At 37.1% G+C, this 22991-nt stretch overlaps 1 protein-coding gene across 1 annotated transcript; it reads right to left on the reverse strand.

Annotated features, from left to right (window-relative positions):
- Window positions 1-17817: 17817 nt before the first annotated feature.
- Window positions 17818-18291, reverse strand: LOC128041152 (pentatricopeptide repeat-containing protein At4g14050, mitochondrial-like). The gene has a single exon (XM_052630507.1). The coding sequence runs from the start codon at window positions 18289-18291 to the stop codon at window positions 17818-17820; it is 474 nt and encodes a 157-aa protein (XP_052486467.1).
- Between the last annotated feature and the right edge of the window lie 4700 nt (window positions 18292-22991).

Below are 22991 nucleotides of genomic sequence, written 5' to 3' on the forward strand. Positions count from 1 at the left end.
GGATTAGAGGTGCTCATGGGCCGGGCCGGGTTCGGGTCGGGCCCAGAAAAAATTTTGCCCGTGTCCTAGATCCGGGCCCGGCCTGGCCCGAAATATGGGCCTGAAGTTTTGTCTAGGCTCGGCCCGGGGAAAAAGTACAAGGCCCAGGCCCGACTCGGCCCAGCCCATTACTTAAAATTAATTGTTATTAAATTTATATTAAATATCAAATTATATTTTCTTTGTATATAATGAACAAAAAATAAAATAAGATAACTTATTTGAAGAACAAACTCAAACATTGACTAATGTGGGATAAAATTGCTTAAGTAAATAACCTCAAACTGTAGCCTGTACAAAAAGGAAAATCAATTTGATATTTATTTTTTTCGTAATTAAGGAGAAAATAGTATAGCATATTATCTATAATTGCAATTCTATGGATAAAATTATTACAACAATTAAAGCCAATATAGTGGAATATGGGCTCTAAAATGGTATGTCAAGATTGATAAAAGAAAACGCCCAAGCTACATGAAGATTCAACCTGTAACCCAAATATGGAAATATGGTAGCAAAGTAAAGGAACACTAGAAACTATTACTGGAAAGTGGAAACTATTACTGTTGTAATAGGGCCCAATCGGCCCAGGCTCAATCTAAAACCCATTTCACGTTATAACACTCAGGCCCAAGCTAATGAACAAGACCCAATACACTAACCAACCTAAACCCTAGCCCAATACACCTAAAACAAGTGGCGACAAGCGCCGCCCTCCCCGCCTTGTTGACCTCTCCAAGTGCCGCACGTCTCGGGGCTGACCTCTCCACGCGTGCCATTTGATCCACTCTCGCCTGCAAACACGGACTCGAGAGAGTCCATCCATGAAAATATAGTGTAAAATAAAAAGCAACAAATAGTTTTTGGGCTATATAAAGCCACCGTTATTTTGTAAAGGGGATAACAGAGAGTGGATACAGAAATACAAAAGAAAATATTGAAAATACAAAGTTTTAAAAAGGTGAATCGGGTTCCATTCATTGTTTTATATTTCTCTTTTCTTTTTGCGTTTTTAGAAATAAAAGCAAGGGAAAGGATCTTACCCCATTCGTTGAGAATGCCGGATCGGTGGCCACCTCCGTCGCGATCGAAGCGCTGGCCAGGCGAGCGGCGGCGCGAGGACGCTAGGGGTGAAACCCTAGTAGAGCAAAAGGGGGGATTTATTTATTTATTTATTTTCATTTTGTTAAAATGGTTTTAGAAAGAAAAATCTGTTTTAAATAACAGATCAAAACGACGCCGTTTTGAATGGCCAGACCCGCGCGGTGACCCGACCCGGAGGGGAGGATCCGCGCGTTCTGACGTCATATGGGATATTTGCGCATCCGGTCCTTCCTCTTTTATTTTGATTTTAAATGCAGTATTTCGCACGTTTCCAATTTTGCCACAAAATTTCGCGTCTGTTTCAATTTGGTCCATCAACCAGGACTGCAGATTGCGTCGAAACGGTGCCGTGGGATCAATGGGCATATTTCCTTTTTGGTCCTCCACTGTTACGCGCGCATTCAAGTGACCCCTTTTTTAAAATTTTATTTTAAATTCGGCCCTTAAGATTCTTTTTGATTTAATCCTTCATTAGTAATTTTTTTTAGTTTTTCTATTATTCTTATACATTTACACACGTTTATATAATATATATATATATCTATACATATATTGGTTTTCTATACATGCGCATTTTATATATATAATTTTCTTTTTTTCTTTCATATTTTTACAAAACATATATTTTGTGAATTTAATTTTCAAAAATGTTTTCGTAAAATACCATAAACATGCAATTTGTTTTATATAATATATACATGCATATATTTATACATACGTTTTCCTTATATCCTTATTTTATTTTCTTATTTTTATATATTTTTCCTTTATTTTGAAAATATATACATATGCATTTTGTTTTATACTTTTATTTTATTTTTATACATGTTTCTTGTTTGTTTTATTGGATATATTTCATTTCTTCTATTTGCATGTATACTTGTATAAGTGTTTTTGATATATGTATACATATGTTTGCAACTTTATTGTAATGTTATATTTGTATATATATATTTGCAAATATTTATTCGTATATGTTGTGAATTAAAGTATCTGTACCATATTGTACATTAACTTTTTTAACGTACCCTTTTAAAAATACATTTTGGTTTTAACCATTCATCAAAGTTATTTTCTTGATTTAAAGGTTTTTTTGAATAAAATCATTATTTGAAGTTTGGGATTTTCGTGGAAAATTGAGCCCTAACGTATTGGGTTCTGATTTTCTTTGTCAATCTTAAATGACCGAGAATATTCTTTATTCAAAATGCATGAGCATAAAAATCATTTTTGGGAACTTAACTTGTTGTGCCCTAACGTATTGGGTGTGGCCTGTTACTTTCTCGAAATGAAGATTTTTGCATAAAATAAAAGTGATATTCAAAGTTCGGGGATTATGAGGAATTGTACCCTAATGTATTGGGACTCGGTTTCTTTACATGACTTGAACAATTTATTATCCTTTTTCAAATTTCATCATTCAAGCTTATTTTAAAATCTTTTTTAACTTTCGACACCAAGACATCAAATAGTCAATTTGGTACCGATTTTGGGCGTTACGAGGGTGCTAACCCTTCCTCGTACGTAATTGACTCCCGAACTCATTTTCTCAAAATTCGTAGACCAAAATAATTTTTAAGGTGAGCCGATCACACCTTAATAAAGGATCAGCGACAACTCTAATTTTATTTTTAAAGTCGACAACTAAATTTTTGTTTTTCAAAAAACGGTTTCGACAGCTTGGCGACTCCGCTGGGGACGCTTGAGAGAGTCGAGCCATAAACTAATTATATTTGTCTTTGTGTCGAAAATCAAAATTTTTAAAAAATTCATGAGTTCCCTACGCACTCATTGATTTTTCATCATGATATGTTGGCAACTTTGCATTTGCATTTTGCATTTGACCCTTTAAGTGGGAGCGAGAAACTAGTCCTTCGTGAGGTTTTCACCTCCGTGCAGGGTAGTGGACCGCTTTCGAGATACATCCGTACCTATGTCTTCGTGAGATTTTCATCTCCGTGCAGCCATAGGGAAATGTATCCCCCTGAACTGAACTCGATCCATATGAGCCTATAATGGGTGAGGATTGAGGAATCTGCTGGTTCGGGTACCCTTACTCTAGAAACTAAACCTCATATAGTGAGCTTTAGGAACTTGACCTAGGTAGAACTATCCCAAAACCCTAGTGGATTCTAGATTAAGTGTTTCTTGCTATTTCATGTTTGTATTGGATTATATCTCTATATGTGATACTGACTTGGGTTTCTTTCGTTTTGATTGCATGACATCATGATTGCATAGCATTTCATCCTAAAAGGGCGTTAGTTCATATTCGGTTGCTAGATAGAAAGCTTATCATGGAAAAAGGGTTTCTTGATAAAGTGGAAGATAATGCGGCTGTCCAAACTTGGTCAGAGACAACACAGCAAGAGAAAGGTGATAGTTTGGCCGAAGGATATGTGTCAGAGTTGTGGGACTTCACTCGTGTTAGCGTGACCCAGAATAGCCTACATGAACTAAAGGAAATTTGGGAAAGGTGGACTGATGAGGTTAAACAGCTCTTCTACTCTAGCTATGGAGACATACCTTACTTGCTCGACTTAAAGGTGGATAAGCACTTATTTCGTGCCTTAGCCCAATTTTGGAATCCTGCTTATAGTTGCTTTACCTTTGGAAAAGTTGACTTAGTGCCTACGGTGGAGGAATATACGGCCTTGCTTCGTTGTTCGAAGATCCAAGTAGATAAAGCCTACTCGAGAGCTGCTAATGTTCCAACCTTTTTGAAGAAATTGATGAATATTACGGGGATGAGTGAGTAATGGGTCGCAGCACGAATCAAACAAAAGGGAGATAGTAAATGCATTCCTTGGAAGAGCTTGAAGGATTTAATTCTAGTACATCTGGATACGAGGAAGAGGGTTGATGTCTTTGCCTTGGGTATTTACGATTTAGTTATCTTTCCCAAAGCCTTGGGACATATTGATGAAGCAGTCACTGATCTTTTCGATCGACTTGGTAAAGGAGTCACACCGGTTCCAGTAATTTTAGCAAAAACTTTTAGGTCATTGAACGAATACCGAAGAGTAGGTGAATGAAGATTCGTTGGATGTGCGCAGCTTCTCTTGGCATGGTTTCACAGTCACTTCTGGAAGGCTGATAAATTTTCCTATCGAGTTTTTTTCTGAAACTTATTCGCCTTTGAAAGAAATAATGGCGATATCGAGGCAAGATGGTGTTTTAGAAGAAAGATGGATTGTAATTCTTCAGAATCTTCAAGAGGAGAACATCGAGTAGAGAGCTCCTTGGATGCTGCCAGATGAGATCTTGTATAGGTGTGGAGATTTCGATTGGGTCCCTTTACTTGGGATTTGGGGAGCTATCAGCTATGCACCATTACTAGTATTGAGACAGTATAGATTGAGGCAGTTCGTACCTACAACCCAAGGATTAGCTCAAAGTGAATTCTCGTATAAGTATGATGGTTACAAGAAGAAGATTCGAGAAATGACAAATGCTTGGAGGCAGACTCGACGAATGAAGAGATTGGTAGTAGGTCCATCGACGACTTCTGAATATATCAAGTGGCTAGGTAGGAGGGTCAATGATAATATACCTGCACCAGGTCAAGGAGACAATCAATTAGTAGAAAAGCATGTACATATGGTCCCTTCTGAGCTAGAAATTATAAAGCAGGATTTTGAAAGAAGAAACTCAGAGCTTGAAAGGAAGATAGAGCAAATAGAAGAGGAGAAGATGAATTTAAAGTTGGACATGGATGTTCAGAAGCTGGAAACCGAAGGCTTGAGAAAAGAAAAACGCAAAGCCGATAAAGATTTGAATAGCTTGAAGACGGATTATAAGAGACTACGTATGTTAGTGAGAACTGCTGGGTTGGGAAAAACCTCAGAGCAGTGGCGTCAAGAAGTTCAAGAAGAAAAGGTCAAGGCTGATAGGTGGAAAAAGAGATTTCAGGAGGCTCAAAAGCAAAATAAGTCCTTTGAGAGGAGTTTGTCAGAAAGCCAGAATAAAAATGATGAATTAAAAGCTAGGATGGCCGAACTAGAGGAAACTATTCATCAATATCGAAATCGCAATGTTGTGATGGAGTTGCAAGCAAGCTTGAGCAGGATCGAGCAGATGAAGAGAACAGTAGAAGGATTAGAGATGGCATTACAGAACTGTGAAGCCAGGATTGAACATCTGGAAGCAAATGAAGATCATCAAAGTGAACAACTTCACTATCTCCAGGATCAAGTTGCAAGAAGGGATCACATTATGGAAGAAGCTGTGGTACAGATTCAAGGGGTAGTTGAGCACCTGCAGACTTTAGCAATACAAGCTGATATACTAAGTGTGAAGTACGAATCAGAATCAGATCAGGGGCAGAAGTTGGCACCATTACTTAGGGAGATTAAAGTTCTAAGTGTTAGGGCAAAGCCTTATTTATAGCCATTTTATGTAAAAAAAATTCTCTAGTAAAGTTTTCTGAATGGAATTGAATTATAATTAACGCCTTTTTTTGCATTCATCTCATGCATCGTATCATATGCATTAGCACCGCATTATATGTATTAAAGATTTTTATTTAATCCTAATAAGTCAAAATCACTGCTCAGTTAACCTGGAAACCAACCAACCAAGCCAACATCGATACGGCACTCGAGCAAAAACAAAAGATATGGATCAGAGATTGAAAAAACTCGAACAGTGTCAGAAGGAGATGCAAGACCGACTTCAGCTACAAGTGCAGGAGCAGTTAGATAAGATGAAACAAGAGATGTCTGAGAAGATGCAAGAATCCCAAGAAGATATAGTGGCAAAGTTAACCCAATTGATAACTAGGGGAAGTGATAAAGGAAAGGGCCCCATGGAAAATGTCGATGAGGGAAATGGTGATGAACCTCTCTATCCTCCAGGTTTCACCCCTCCATATGTGCGAACTCAAGCTGAATACCCGCACAAATCTACTGTCACCATTATGTCGCAGCAGTTTCGGGCTGGTGTTTCGAGCTTTCAAGCTGGACCGGGATCTAACCTCGAAAATAATCTTATTCACTCTGTCATTCCAGACTTTGATGAAGTAGTTGAGAAGGAAAGAGTGAAGGAGGAGTTACCGAAACAGTTAAAGGAAAGATGCAAGTGGCTCAAGGAGAAGTTCAAGGCAATGGAGGTTGCTGAAAGTTATCGAGGCAATGATGCCAAAGAGCTGAGCTTAGTTTCAGACTTGGTGCTCCCTCATAAGTTTAAGATGCCGGAGTTCGAAAAGTACAATGGGACAAGTTGCCCAGAAGCTCACATCACTATGTTCTACAGATGAATGGCGGGATATGTTAGCAACGACCAACTCTTGATACATTGTTTCCAAGACAGCCTTGTAGGGGCAGCATCCAAATGTTACAATCAGTTGAGTCGTGCCACGATTGGTTTATGGAGGGACTTGGCACAATCGTTCATGAAACAATATCGTCATGTGACAGACATGGCTCCTGATAGAATCACCCTTCAAAACATGGAGAAGAAGCCGAGTGAAAGCTTCAGGTAGTATGCACAGAGATGGAGGGAGGTTGCAGTCCAAGTTCAGCCACCGCTCCTGGAAAAGGAAATGACCATGTTGTTCATTAACACCCTGAAGGCACCGTTTATTACACATATGTTAGAAAGTGCCACAAAAAGCTTTCCTGACATAGTCATGAATGGCGAGATGATTGAGAATGACATTAGGACTGGGAAGATCGATGCGGGAGAGAGTAACAGAAGATCGGCTTTGAAGATGAAGGAAAATGAGGTGAACAACGCGAGCATGTACAGCAAAGGTTACTTGAAGTCATTAACAGTGAGTCAGCCAGGAAAGGTGGCTGCCAATCAGCAAAGCTCGTCGAGACAAGAGGTCGGTACAAGGCGAAATATTGAGAGGCCCCAATTCACGCCAATTCCTATATCATACAGGGAACTATATCGAAATTTATTTGACGCACACGTAGTTTCCCCTTTCTATCTGAAGCCCTTGCAACCCCAAATGGTACGGCGTGAATGCACAGTGCGACTATCATGCGGGAAGAACAGGGCATTCCATAGAAAACTGTACGGCCTTTAAGAAGTTGGTAGAAAGGCTCATTGGTATGGATGTCGTTAAATTTGATGACTCGACCAAGGTAGAAAACCCAATACCAAACCACACTGATGGTGGGGTAAATATGATGGGCGAAGATAGAAGAATCAAGGTAGACATTGCGGATGTGAAAACTCCTTTGAGATGGGTCTGGAAGGAGATGGTGAAAAGGGGACTAATCGTCTCAGAAGGAAGTTGTGAAAAGAGGGGAAACTACTGTGAGTTCCACCATGAATTGGGGCTTGAAATCCAAGAGTGTACGGAATTCAGAGCCATGATACAAGGTATGATGGATAATAGGGAGATGGAATTCTGTGAAGGAGTTCAAGAGGAGAATCATGTATGCGCGTTAGAGTTGGCATTGGGGGTTCCGAAGGCTAACCATCCTGTGGTCATCATTTCGCGACCTCAGAACAGTGAGGTTGGGGCACGTATAACACCAAAAGTAATCATTCAAAAACCGGCTGTGTTTGCATATAAGGATAACAAGAGGTTCCTTGGAATCACGATTGTAATGTGATAATCCTGGGGAAAGAGGATATAATCAGTAAAGAGGATCAGGATGAAGGAAGGCACTACGAACAGATGGAAGCTCAAGAAGGGCCAATAAGAGAAGAAGCTTCGGTTGGAAAGAGGAAGAATGCGGTCGAACCTGAATTATTGGTCAATGAACCAATCAAAGAGGAGGAAGCTAGAGAGTTCTTGAAGTTTCTAAAGCATAGCGAGTACAGCGTTGTGGAACAACTGCACCAACAACCAGCTCGCATATCTGTGCTAGCTTTACTCCTGAACTCGGAGGAACATCAAAATGCACTACTGAAAGTGCTAAACGAAACTTATGTGGCTGATGATATCTTTGTTAACAAGTTGGATCGACTGGTCGGCAATATAAGCGCTGATAACTTCATCTCCTTTAGCGATGATGAAATACCACCTGGGGGTATGGGATTTACTAGAGCTTTACACATCACTGCAAGGTGTAAAAGGCGCATATTACCAGGAAATCTGGTAGACAACGGGTCGGTACTGAATGTATTGCCTCTATCCACGCTCAACAGGCTACCTGTGGATAGTTCACATATGAAGTCGTACCAGAATATGGTGAGAGCATTTGATGGCACCGAGAGGAAAGTCATGAGAAGAATTGGCATACCCTTGTTAATTTTCCCAACTAGCTATGAGGTAGACTTCTTGGTTATGGACATCAAGCCTTCTTACAGTTTCCTATTAGGAAGGCCATTAATTCATTCAGCAGGAGCGGTACCGTCATCATTACATCAAAAACTGAAGCTGGTGTCAGAAGGTCGGCTAGTGACGATAAATGTTGAAGAAGATATCATTACATCTGTGACCAACGATGCACCTTATTTAGAAACAAGTGATGATGCAATCGAGTGCTCTTTCCGTTCCTTGGAGTTCGTAAATGTAACATTCATCCTTGAGGGAAACAAGATCCCGATGCCGAGAATATCAAAGACCACAAAGATGGGTCTGCAATTGACAATTAGAAATGGAGCTTTGCCGAGAAAAGGATTGGGGAAATATCTTCAGGGCCGAGTTGAGGCTCCAGTATTGAAAGACAAGCAGGACCATTTTGGCTTAGGATACAAGCCAGATGCTAGGCAGAAGAGGATAGAGCAAGAAAAGAAGCGAGAGAGAAGAAGGGCTCGTTTGACAGGTGATGAAGTCAAATGGGAGCCCATGACCTTTCCTCACCTATCTAAGACTTTTGTATTGGGAGGATTCATCTATCAAGGAATACTAGGAGTCGGAAGTATTAACATGGAGTTAGAAAGTATTCATGCCGTGTATGAAGAAGCGACGGGAGGAGGAACATTGTAGGATATTCAACCTTACGAACTGAGAAGTGTGCTAAACAACTGGACTGCAGAAGAAATACCTGTAGTTTTTAGGATTTCCTCATAGTAATGTCCAGAACACCCTTATTGCTTTTAGCCTAGAAGTGATAAGGATTCCTTTGTGAAATAGGCTCATGTCCAAAAAATCGTTATTTTAATAAAGTTCATTTTTGCAGTCATTTTTTGAGCAAATCTTTCTTTCCATAAGAGCAGTTATTTTGAATTTCTCTCAAACTACACTTGCATTTCATTCATGACCATATTGCACCAAACAAATTCCTGAATCCATATTATTTTTCATAACAGGTCATACGATATCAATGATACGAATGTCACACTTATAAATTTAGAGTCTCCTTTTGAACGAAACATGTGTTTAGAAGGATCACATGATTTTGAAGATGACGAAGACTGTGGTTTGTCTCCTGACTTGTTGAAGATGGTAGAAAGGGCCGAGAAGTAAATCCTACCTTACAGGGAATCAATAGAAATTGTGAGCTTAGAGGAAGGAAAGGAGGTGAAGGTCGGATCGAATATCTCTGCAAAGACAAGACAAGACCTCCTCGAGTTACTCCGAGAGTTCAAGGACGTGTTTGCATGGCCGTACCAAGATATGCCGGGGTTGAGTACCGACATTGTAGTCCATCACCTTCCTATAAGAGAGGATTGCAAGTCAGTGCAGCAAAAGCTTAGAAGGATGAGACCTGACATCGTGTTGAAGATAAAAGATGAGGTCCAAAAGCAGTTTGATGCTGGATTTCTGCAAGAAGTCAAGTATTTTGAGTGGGTGGCCAACATCGTTCCAGTTCCAAAGAAAGATGGGAAAGTACGAATGTGCGTGGATTACAGGGATTTGAACGAGGCTAGTCCAAAAGACAATTTCCCATTACCCCACATCAATACATTGGTAGACAATACGGCAGGCTTTTCAATGTTTTCCTTCATGGATGGTGTTTCTGGGTATAATCAGATAAAGATGCATCCTGAGGACATGAGAAAGACTACGTTCATTACGTTATGGGGGACGTTTTGTTATAAAGTAATACCGTTTGGATTAAAGAACGCAGGAGCAACATACCAAAGAGCTATGGTAGCCTTGTTCCATGATATGATGCACAGGGAAATCGAGGTTTACGTTGACGATATGATCGTGAAATCTAGAACGGAGGAGGAACATGTGCAGGTCTTGAGAAAGTTATTCTTAAGATTTTGAAAGTTCCAACTCAAGCTTAATCCAGCGAAGTGCACTTTTGGGGCCAGGTCAAGAAAATTGCTAGGCTTCATAGTCTGTGAAAAGGGAATCGAGATTGACCCAGACAAAGTCAATGCAATACGAGACTTACCTCCACCTCGCACTCAGAAAGAAGTTCGAGGTTTCCTCGGAAGACTGAATTACATCGCTAGGTTCATTTCACAACTAACTCAGAAATGTGACCCTATATTTCATCTTTTGAAGAAACATAACCCTGGTACTTGGGATGAAGAATGCGAAGAAGCTTTTAACAAGGTGAAACAATATTTGTCCAATACTCCGGTGCTGTCACCACCTAGCCCAGATAGGCTGCTGATATTGTATTTGACAGTGTTTGATAATTCCATGGGGTGTGTGCTAGGCCAGCATGATGAAACGGGGAGAAAAGAAAGGGCAATATATTATCTCAGCAAGAAATTCACTGACTGTGAAATGAGATATTCGCCCATTGAGAAGTTCTGTTGTGCCCTGATTTGGACAACCCGAAGATTAAGGCAGTACATGTTATACCATACGACTTGGCTAATTTCAAAGTTAGACCCGTTAAAGTATATGATGGAGTCAACTGCTTTGAATGGGAGGATGGCCCAGTGGCAGATTTTACTGTCTAAATTCGATATCGTCTATGTGAGTCAAAAAGCTGTAAAAGGGAGCGCAATAGCTGACTTTCTGGCTAGCAGGGCATTAAAAGATTACGAACCGTTAAGTTTTGATTTTCAGAATGAGGACTTGTTGTAAGTAGCCGCTATTGAAGAAAATCCCCAAGAAGGTCACAGTTGGAAGCTAAACTTTGATGGAGCCTCGAACGCTGTGGGCAATGGAATTGGGGCAGTCCTGGTGTCCCCGAATGGTGATCATTATCCTTTCACTTGCAAATTGGATTTTGATTGTACAAACAACATGGCAGAATACGAAGCATGCATCATGGGTATTCGTGCAGCTATAGAGCGAAGAATCAAAGTGCTAGAGGTCTATGGAGATTCAGCATTGGTGATATATCAGCTCAAGGGTGAATGGGAAACGAGGGATCCCAAATTAGTCAATTATTGAAAGCTGGTCCTTGAATTGATTAAAGAGTTTGAGGACATCACTTTTTGCTATCTCCCACGAGATGAGAACTAGATGGCTGATGCCCTAGCTACGTTAGCCTCCATGATTAAAGTGAACCGTCAAGAAGACATGAAGCCTATCCAAATGAGTATCTACGAAGCTCTGGCTCATTGTTACAATATCGAAGAAGAAGAAATCAATGATATCCCCTGGTATCAAGATATACTGCGATATGTAAAAAACCGTGAGTATCCTGGTCAGGCAACGGAGAATGAAAAGAGAACTCTGAGAAGACTAGCCATTGATTACATCTTAGATGGGGAGATCTTATACAAGAGGGGAAAAGATCAGGTACTGTTAAGATGTATGGACGCCGTGGAAGCAAAGAAAATCCTGGAGGAAGTCCATGAGGGCATCTGTGGAACGCATGCCAGTGGGTTCACAATGGCTAGACAGATTATGAGATTCGGGTAGTACTGGTCCACCATGGAAGGGGATTGCATCAATTACTCCAAAAAGTGCCATAAATGTCAAATCTATGGTGATAAAATGCATGCACGTCCTTCGCCTCTTCATGTCATGACTTCTCCATGGCCTTTCTCCATGTGGGGTATGGATGTCATCGGGCCAATATCGCCGAAGGCTTCAAATGGGCATCGTTTCATATTTGTGGTTATTGACTACTTCACCAAATGGGTAGAAGTTGCTTCGTATGCTAACGTTACAAAGTCATCAGTCAGTAAGTTCTTGAAAAGGGAGATCATATGTCGATATGGAATGCCTGAAAGAATCATATCGACAATCTGTTGAACTGAACAACGACTCAATAGCGAAGTCTGCATCAATTCAAGATCGACATCACAATTCATCGCCGTATCGCCCAAAAATGAATGGTGCAGTGGAAACGGCTAATAAAAATATAAAAAAATTGTGGGGAAGATGACTGAGACTTATAGGGACTGGCACGAGAAATTACCGTTTGCCCTCATTGCTTATCGAACGTCAATCAGGACCTCCACCGGGGCAACGCCTTTCTCCTTAGTTTATGGCATGGAGGCAGTCTTGCCCATCGAAGTTGAAATCCCTTCTCTCCGGGTTTTGACTGAGCTACAATTGGATGAAGCAGAATGGGTTCAATCTCGATACGATCAGTTGAACTTGATAGAGGGAAAAAGGCTAAAGGCTATTCAGCATGGTCAGATGTACCAGAAAAGAATGATGCGAGCCTACAACAAGAAGATCCGACCCAGAGAATTTCACGAGGGGGACTTGGTGTTGAGAAAAATTCTTCCTTTACAAAAAGATTTTAGGGGGAAATGGATGCCGAATTGGGAGGGTCCTTATGTTGTAAAAAAGGCCTTTTCTGGAGGAGCCCTGATCCTGGCTGAAATGGATGGAAGAAACTTGCCTAATCCAGTAAATTCAGATTCGGTCAAGAGATACTTTACTTGAAGAAGGGAAGGAACCAAGGTGAAAACCCGCAAAGGGCGCTTTGATTCCAAAAAAAAAAACGGAGAGGCTAGGGTGAAAACCCGCAAAGGGCACCTTAAGACCAAAGGGGTTTGAGTTGAAAACCTGACAAGGACGGCTCAAAGTCTGATTGAAGCACGTGGTAGTCTTGTTGTACCTAAATCGGCAGAAAGGAATAGATGACATCTTGGGGCATCAACAAAATACTATGAATCTCCTAAACACGTGTTGAATTCAGAAGGGTCCTTAGAAAGTTGTATAGAGCAATTCAAGCAAAGATATCTGGGGCACTTGTCCATAATTTGTATTTCCAAAACACTTCATTCTTTTTCAATATAAGTGTTTTAGTCAATTTCTTTTTTTGACTTGTTTTCATTAATAATTTATTGCAAGTTATGATCTCAAGTCAATTTCGTTTTATCCATCGTTATGATCTTTTCGAAAGCATGTTGCATTAGAATAACGATTAATGGACTAATAAAACTTTCACAAGGGAAGTTTTTCATATTACTCTGGAAATTTCTAAATAATACAAGAACCTGAAGCAGGACTATTGTTTAGACTTCACCGGGTTAAAAGGTCGAAGATATATAGGAGTAAAAAGCCGGATCAAGAATTTTTGAGTTTTTTCGAAGCGTTGTTATCACAAAGAAAGCCTTAATGAGTAATAACGACTTCAATATTTAGTATTAATGAATCATTTTCATGACATAGCATTTAGATGTCATTCATACACGCCTAGTTAGGAGCATGTGATTCATTCCAATCATGATATCCTAATCACTAGGCATAATTAGGTTCATCATACAGGTCATTGTCCACAGAGAACAGGTCGGTGGAATCATAAATCCTTATCTCCCTGAGCAGCAGTGGAACAGATTAAAAGATAACAGATCTTGTCTTCATGTACTGGCGTGAAGTAGATCAGAGATACCAGATCTTGCCTTCCCATACTGGTGGCGAAGCAGATCAAAGAAAGCAGATCTTGTCTTCATGTACAGGCGTGAAGTAGATCAAAGATAACAGATCTTGTCTCTCCATACTGGTGGTGGAGTAGATCGAAGAGAACAGACCTTGTCTTCATGTACTGGCGTGAAGTAGATCAGAGATACCAGATCTTGCCTTCCCATACTAGTGGCGAAGCAGATCAAAGAAAGTAGATCTTTTCTTCATGTACTGGCGTGAAGTAGATCAGAGATAACAGATCTTGCCTTCCCATACTGGTGGCGAAGCGGATCGAAGAAAACAAATCTTGTCTTCATGTACTGGCATGAAGTAGATCAAAGGTAACAGGTCTTGCCTTCCCATACTGGTGGCGAAGCAGATCAAAGAAAGCAGATCTTGTCTTCATGTACTAGCGTGAAGTAGATCAAAGATAACAGATATTGTCTTCCCATACTGGTGGCGAAACAGATCGAAGAAAGCAGATCTTGTCTTCATGTACTGGCGTGAAGTAGATCAAAGATAATGATCTTGTCTTCCCATCTTGGTGGCGAAACAGATCGAAGAAAGCGATCTTTTCTTCATGTACTAGCGTGAAGTAGATCAAAGATAATGATCTTGTCTTCCCATCTTGGTGGTGAAACAGATCAAGAAAGCGATCTTGTCTTCATGTCTTGGCGTGAAGTAGATCAAAGATAACGATCTTGTCTTCCCATCTTGGTGGCGAAACAGATCGAAGAAAGCAGATCTTGTTTTCATGTACTGGCGTGAAGTAGATCAAAGGCAACAGATCTTGTCTTCCCATACTGGTGGCGAAGTAGATCGAAGGAAAAAGTAGATCTTGTCTTCATGTATTGGCGTGAAGTAGATCAAAGACAACAGATCTTGTCTCCCCATACTGGTGGTGGAGTAGATCGAAGAGAACAGACCTTGTCTTCATTGGCGTGAAGTAGATCAAGCGCAGCAGATCCCATTACTCTAAAGTCGCAGAGAGCAAATTATATCTGGTTTTATCTCCCTGAAATTGCAGTGGGGCAGACAGAAGTAACAAATCCTATCTCCTTGAAGTTGCAATGGAGTGGATTAAAACCACAGATCTCATCTCTCTGAAGTTGCAGCAGAGCAGATCGCGCCAAGATTTATCTTTAAGTTGTAGCAGAACAAATTGAAGCTACAAGTCTTATCTTCCTGAAGTTGCAGTGGAGCAGATTAAAAATAGCAAATTTTGTCCTTTTAAGAAGCTACAGCATACAAATCCTATCTCCCCGACATTGCAGTGGAGTAGATTGGAGCACCAGTGCCTATACCCCTGAAGATGCAGCAGGAAGGAACGTGGCTACCTAAAGAAGAGAAGCATTGAAGAAGTTGAGGCTCCACAAGACAAGGGACAATTGGGCCCTGTAGTCTTTGCTCTATTCCCGTTACACGACAATGAGCAAAGAGGGGCAGCTGTAATAGGGCCCAATCGGCCCAGGCTCAATCTAAAACCCATTTCACGTTATAACACTCAGGCCCAAGCTAATGAACAAGACCCAATACACTACCCAACCTAAACCCTAGCCCAATACACCTAAAATAGTACCAGCAAGCGAGCGTCGCAGCCTCCCCGCCTTCAGCAGCCTTTCCAAGCGCCACACGTCTCGGGGCTGACCTCTCCACGCGCGCCATTTGATCCACTCTCGCCTGCAAACACGGACTCAGAGAGTCCATCCGCGAAAATATAGTGTAAAATAAAAAGCAACAAATAGTTTTTGGGCTATATAAAGCCACTGTTATTTTGTAAAAGGGGGATAACAGAGAGTGGATACAGAGAAATACAAAAGAAAAATATTAAAAATACAAAGTTTTTAAAAAGGTGAATCGGGTTCCATTCTGTTGTTTTTATATTTCTCTTTTCTTTTTGCGTTTTTTTAGAAATAAAAGCAAGGGAAAGGATCTTACCCCATTCGTTGAGAATGCCGGATCGGTGGCCACCTCCGTCGCGATCGGAGCGTTGGCCAGGCGAGCGGCAGCGCGAGGACGCTAGGGGTGAAACCCTAGCAGAGCAAAAGGGGGGGATTTATTGATTTATTTATTTTCATTTTGTTAAAATGGTTTTAGAAAGAAAATTCTGTTTTAAATAACAGATCAAAACGACGCCGTTTTGAATGGCCAGACCTGCGCGGTGACCCGACCCGGAGGGGAGGATTCGCGCGTTCTGACGTCATATGGGATATTTGCACGTCCGGTCCTTCCTATTTTATTTTGATTTTAAATGTAGTATTTCGCACGTTTGCAATTTTGCCACAAAATTTCGCGCCTGTTTCAATTTGGTTCATCAACCAGGACTGTAGATTACGTCGAAACGGTGCCGTGGGATCAATGGGCATATTTCCTTTTTGGTCCTCCACTGTTACGCGCGCATTCAAGTGGCCCCTTTTTTAAAATTTTATTTTAAATTCGGCCCTTAAGATTCTTTTTGATTTAATCCTTCATTAGTCATTTTTTTTTTAGTTTTTCTAGTATTCTTATACATTTACACACGTTTATATAATATATATATCTATACATATATTGGTTTTCTATACATGCACATTTTATATATATATAATTTTCTTTTTTTCTTTCATATTTTTACAAAACATATATTTTGTGAATTTCATTTTCAAAAATGTTTTTCGTAAAATACATACACATGCATTTGTTTTATATAATATATACATGCATATATTTATACATACGTTTTCCTTATATCCTTATTTTATTTTCTTATTTTTATATATTTTCCTTTATTCGAAAATATATACATATGCATTTTCTTTTATACTTTTATTTTCTTTTTATACATGTTTTTGTTTGTTTTATTGGATATATTTCATTTCTTCTATTTGCATGTATACTTGTATATGTGTTTTTGATATATGTGTACATATGTTTGCAACTTTATTGTTATATTATATTTGTATATATATATTTGTAAATATTTATTCGTATATGTTGTGAATTAAAGTATCTGTACCACATTGTACATTAACTTTTTTAACGTACCCTTTTAAAAATACATTTTAGTTTTAACCATTCATCAAAGTTATTTTCTTGATTTAAAGGTTTTTTGAATAAAAGCATTTTTTGAAGTTTGGGATTTTCGAGGAAAATTGAGCCCTAACGTATCGGGTTCTGATTTTCTTTGTCAATCTTAAATGACTGAGAATATTCTTTATTCAAAATGCATGAGCATAAAAATCATTTTTGGGAACTTAACTTGTTGTGCCCTAACGTATTGGGTGTGGCCTGTTACTTTCTCGAAATGAAGATTTTTGCATAAAATAAAAGTGATATTCAAAGTTCGGGGATTATGAGGAATTGTACCCTAACGTATTGGGACTCAGTTTCTTTACATGACTTGAACAATTGATTATCATTTTTCAAATTTCATCATTCAAGCTTATTTTAAAATCTTTTTTAACTTTCGACACCAAGACATCAAATAATCAATTTGGTACCGATTTTGGGCGTTACGAGGGTGCTAACCCTTCCTCAATGCGTGAATCGACTCCGAACTCGTTTTCTCAAAATTAAATGAGACCAAAATAATTTTTAAGGTGAGCCGATCACACCTTAATAAAGGATCGATGGCGACTCAATTTTATTTTAAAAGTCGACAACTAAATTTTTGTTTTTCAAAAACGATTTCGACAACTATGATAATTTAACTGGTCTCCTTGTGATAATTTATAACAATATATTAAAATAGTATATTACAAATTTTATAATAATATATTAAACCAAGATATTACATTAATAATTAAGGTGTAGTATTTATAACAATATATTAAAACAAGATATTTATAACAAGATACTAAAAGCAGTATATTTATAACGATATTTATAACAAGATATTAAAACATTATATTAAAATGGTATATTTATAACGGATACTAAAACAATATATTAAAACAATATGTTAAAACAAGATAATAAACTAGTTATTTAACTACAATAGATCAAACTTATATTTACAGTAAAGATCAGAGAAAGAAAGAAAAAAACTAACTTTTGATTTTAAGTAAAACTTATATTTCCAACATCGCTAAATGAGGAGAGGCACCAACAATGCTTGAAAGCACAAGAGGGTCAATTATAATAATCCCTTGCCTTCTCATATTAACAAACAAGCCAAATGCATCAACCCCATTTCCACTCTGTATTAACCCAGATATCAAAGCAGTCCAAGCAAACAAATTTTTCAGGTGAACCCTTAAAAACAACTCCAAAGTCTCTTCTTTTCTTCCTTTTCTAGCATAGCCATATATGATAGCAGTCCAAGAAGCCATATTTTTCAACTTAATAGAATCGAAAACTAAACGACTATCATCAGGTAATCCACATTTTGCATACATATCAACCAAAGATGACTTAACAACATCATCATCAAAATAGGGTGATACTAAAAAGTTTCCATGAACTTGCTTACCTTGTTTAATAGCACCCAAGCTACCACAAGCCTTAACGAGGCTACCACCTACTGTTTGTGAACCAGCATGCATGAAAGAAGCGAAAAAAATATACTTGTATGTGATCTCGAATTCAATACGCAAATTACATGTTCTATAAAACATAAATCAATTCTCATCCAATAATAATTGAATAATACAATTTTGCTCTTAATTCTCATCCAAAATGAAAATTGTTGTTAATGACGGTGACATATTAGTTTAGTTTAATTTAAGCGGTCAATTTGGAGGGTTATTTTTCAGTTTTTTAGATTCCATAAACCCTAAATCCAATTCTATTGATTTTCTTCCTTTTCGGTTTTAATAAAAGAACGAATTTGCAACAAAAGAACAATCATCATTCAAGAAAAGAAAATCACATTAATCCGCAAAAGAACTAAAAAAAAATAGAACAATATGTAAAGTGTAAACACAATCAAAATCCCCCAAGATTCAGTGTCTCAAAATCAAAATCAGAAAATCGTTAACAGCAAAAATCAAAATCACAATCAAAATCAAAAAGCAAAAAGGGGAGAAGACGTTGAAAAATTAGAAAACCGTTAACAAGAAATAGGGTTAAAAGCAAACTTACCTTTGAAATTCTACCACGTTGAAGGCTAGAGTGGAGGTGGAGTTGTGGAGGACCGGACACCGGAGGTGGAATGGTGGATCGGTGGAGGTGGGTTTTCGATTTGGGGGAAAAAAAGGGAGGAGGGAAGGGGTTAAGGATTTACAGATACACGGGGTCGGGAAATGGGAAATGGGGAGGGGAATTGGGAAATGTAACTGTAATAATAAAATTGAAAAATAAAATATATATTAATTAGATCTGGGCCGGGCCGGGCCGGGCCCGGGCCAAAAAAATTTTGCCTTATTTTTTGCCCAAGCCCATAATTCGGGCCTATATTTTTACTCGAACCCTCCCAAATTTCGGGCGGGCCGTCGGGCCGGGCCGCCCAACCCATGAGCACCTCTATGTTGGATCATATAAAATTAATAAATTATCTTTTAACTTAACAAAAATCGTAAAACAATTAGTAAACAATTAGTAATTAAACAAGCTTCAATTATTACCTATAATTAGATCATTCAGTTGAGCGGCCGGGTGATTTGGAACAATTAATTACGAGTTTTAACATTTTTAGGATATTTTAGTTTAAAATTTTAGATTTGAATAATTTTGGAATAAGAATTTTGATTTGAATAATTCTAAATTCATATAATTTAAACATGAGGTTTTGGGTTTTTGGTCGGTTCATTTTAGATTTAATTTCTTTTTTCGTTAAAATCATTTTAAGTTCAAAATATTTCGGGTTTTGGTTAATTTGGATTTGGATTTTTGATTTTTTATGATTAAATTTTAAAAAATTAATTGTTGAGATAGTATCCACATGGCAATCATGCTAACAAAGTTAACATATATTAGCTTTTTAATCCATTTTAGGGTGATTTGGTAGAAAACGCAAATTTAACAGCTAAACGAGACAAAAACTTAAATGGAAGGCTAAAATGACTTTTTAAAAAAAAATTTAAAAGATCAAATAAGTCATTATGCCTAAAAAATTCATCTTCAGAAGCTCAATAATCAAATAATTATAACCCAAATTTACTTGATGAGTGAGGATGTAAAACTAATATTAAAAAATAATATGAAATTATAAATTTTGTTTTAGTTTACAAGTACAATACGGTGTGATTATAGTATAATCACAAATACATGCCTGAACAAATTATAAAGTAGAATTAAACTAATATAAAGCACATTAAAGGTTTTTGGATGATTATTCGATTTAAATGGTGAATTTTTTATTCCTAATCCTTTAAATTCATGTTTTTATATTTAGGGGAGCATTTGGAAAGGAGCGAAAATCAGAACAGGTTTTAGGAGCCACACAAGCTAGATCGTTCTACATGGGCTGGACACATGACCATCTAAGCCACATGAGTTGCCACACGGTCATGTGCCAACCCGTGTGGAAATAGCGAATCGCACTCCAAACTCGCGAGAAATTTTTTTATAGGTTTTTCGAACATTTTAAGACCTATACATGACAAAAATAAGAAGATGGGAGAGGACTATCATTAAATACTCAAGAAAATAACTCGAAAAACACCATTGAAGCTGACTCTGAAGCAAATTTCCATCAGGATTAAAGATCTCCTTTTGATTTCTTTGAAGTTTATTAAGAGTTTCTTTATTTCTTGTGGTTATATTGTCTTTGGAATGTTTTTATTTGTTATCATGAACTAATTTTCAAAATACCTAGGGAGATGAACCCTAAGATAGATTCTGTTATTTGATTTCTATTTTTATGCAATAAATACTTGGATCTTGTTGTAACACCCCTAACCCGTATCCATCGCCAAAATTGGGTTATAGAGCATTACTGGAGTTTACAAATTAATTTACAGACATTTCATTTTATCAAGCATTCATATTTATAACCAATTAAAATCTAAACATTAATGAGCTAACGTTGGCCAATTTAACTTATACATTCCATTATAACCAGAATCAAATCATCCAAAATTACCGATAGAACCAATGGATAGTGTGATATATCTCCGACAAGCTTCCAACCCAATCGAGCTTCCGATAATAATTTCAATGCATCTAATAATTATACATATTACCAATAATAATTCAATTCCAATAATAAAACACATATTTATATAATATTCATCACCAAATAACATTCACTTTAATTAAAATTATACAGAATATAGTTCATACGAACTTACCAGGCTAAATTGCAAAAATACCAAAATTCAAGGACATTTTGGTAATTTTTATTTTCCTCGAATTTCCACCCAATCTAGATCTAAATTAATATTTCATTCAATTTGGTCACTTTTTGATATTTTTACAAATCTACCCTTAAAATTTTACTTTTATTCAATTTAGTCCCTAAACCTAAAGCATGCAAATTAGCCATTTTTAATGAAAACTCATGCTAGTTGAATAATCATATATTTTCCTCCTCTTCCTCTCCATTCCACATCCTTAATGTTTATAACATGCTTATATGTAACATTATCTATAATTTCACTATTTATTTATATGTTCATTCAAAGCTGTCCACTTGAGTCATGGTCACTAAATTATTTATATCTTGAGCTACGGAACTCCAAATTAAGATCTGCTAAATTTATATGAAACTAAACTCACATATATTCTTACCATAAACTTTTCAGAATTTATGGTTTAGCCAATAAGTATAGTTTATTCTTTAAAGGCATCCCTGTTCTGCTGTCTGACAGTTTCAACCCTTCTTCACTAAAAATTAATTATCTCCTCGTACGAGATTTGGATGATGTTCCCATTTGTTTTTACTGAGGGTAGATTCATTAATAATTTTAAACATATAAATTATAACCCACAATTATTTTTATACAATTTTTAATTATTTTCCAAAGTCAGAATAGGGAAACCCGAATTCATTCTGACCTTGTCTCAAAAAATTTATTATATCTCATGATTTACAATTCTATTACTTACACTGTTTCTTTTATGAAAAACTAGACTCAATAAGCTTTAATTCCATATTTTTTCATCCTCTAATTCGATTTCTACGATTTATGATGATTTTTCAAATTTAACGTACTACTTCTGTCCAAAACTGTTTTAGTGCAAGATGTTGATTACTAAGTTTATAACTCCCTTATTCCCTTTCTCTATAATATTTCCCATCACTTTCACTTATTTCCTTCACTAATATATCAAGAACATAAGATCTTATATAAGAAAACTTTACTATAACATCATTTTCATGCTTTTTCAATAATATCAAACTTCAAAATATATTGAAATCTTGATGTTCTTATCTTGTCCTCTTAGTTTCAAACTTTAACTTGATTTTCTTTCTCCCCCAGCTTCTATTGCTTGAATCTAACTTGATATTCTAACTCCCCATAGTCTCCTTGTTATCTTTCTCTCTTGATGGATATGGAAATTTTTTTGATTTCTAAGTGAAAATGGCGAATATTTGGTGAAAGGACCAAATTGTAAAGAAAAGAAAGTTTCTTTCTTTCTTTTCTCTTCATACATTGGATGCATGGGAAGAAGAAGATGATTCTTCATCTTTCCTTCCATATATATACTAAATAGAATAATAATAAAATAATAAAATATCATTTAAAAATCAAATTAAAATATTAATAAACTAATATTTATTTATTTATTTATTTAATCTAAAATATCTCCAACATCATCATTTTCTTCTAGATTTCTCTTTCTTCTAATTCACCATTTTGCCCTTTATGATCTTTTAAAATTTCATCCTTGAGTCATCACTTAATTTGGTAAAATTATGATTTAGTCCTCATAATTCTTCACCTATTCAATTTGGTCCCAATTCATCCATTTTCCTTAATTTCTAGATCATTCCACCCTTAAAATATTTACACTATTGGTCCTTCAACTTTTTCATATTTACATTTTAACCCCTCAAATTTTGAATATTTACTCTTGGGCAACAAAACTTTTCTCACTTTTACGATTTAATCCTTTCTTGAATTAATATGTCATAATATACTTCCCAATGTTGACATAACTCAAAATTACCCCTTTTTCACTTTATTTCCTTATTTTACTATATCGTGGATATTATATTACTTTCTTAATGTAGTAAATTTTCGGGGTATTGCACTTGTTCTCAATTATGTGTGCTTAATTCTTAGTTTGATATTTCTAAATTATTAATTCATGTTTGATGTGCTTAAATCAGATGAGGAATATACCTTGTCTAAAAGTA

Source organism: Gossypium raimondii, chromosome 5 (genome assembly GCF_025698545.1).
Source record: "Gossypium raimondii isolate GPD5lz chromosome 5, ASM2569854v1, whole genome shotgun sequence".
NCBI classification, from domain to species: domain Eukaryota; kingdom Viridiplantae; phylum Streptophyta; class Magnoliopsida; order Malvales; family Malvaceae; genus Gossypium; species Gossypium raimondii.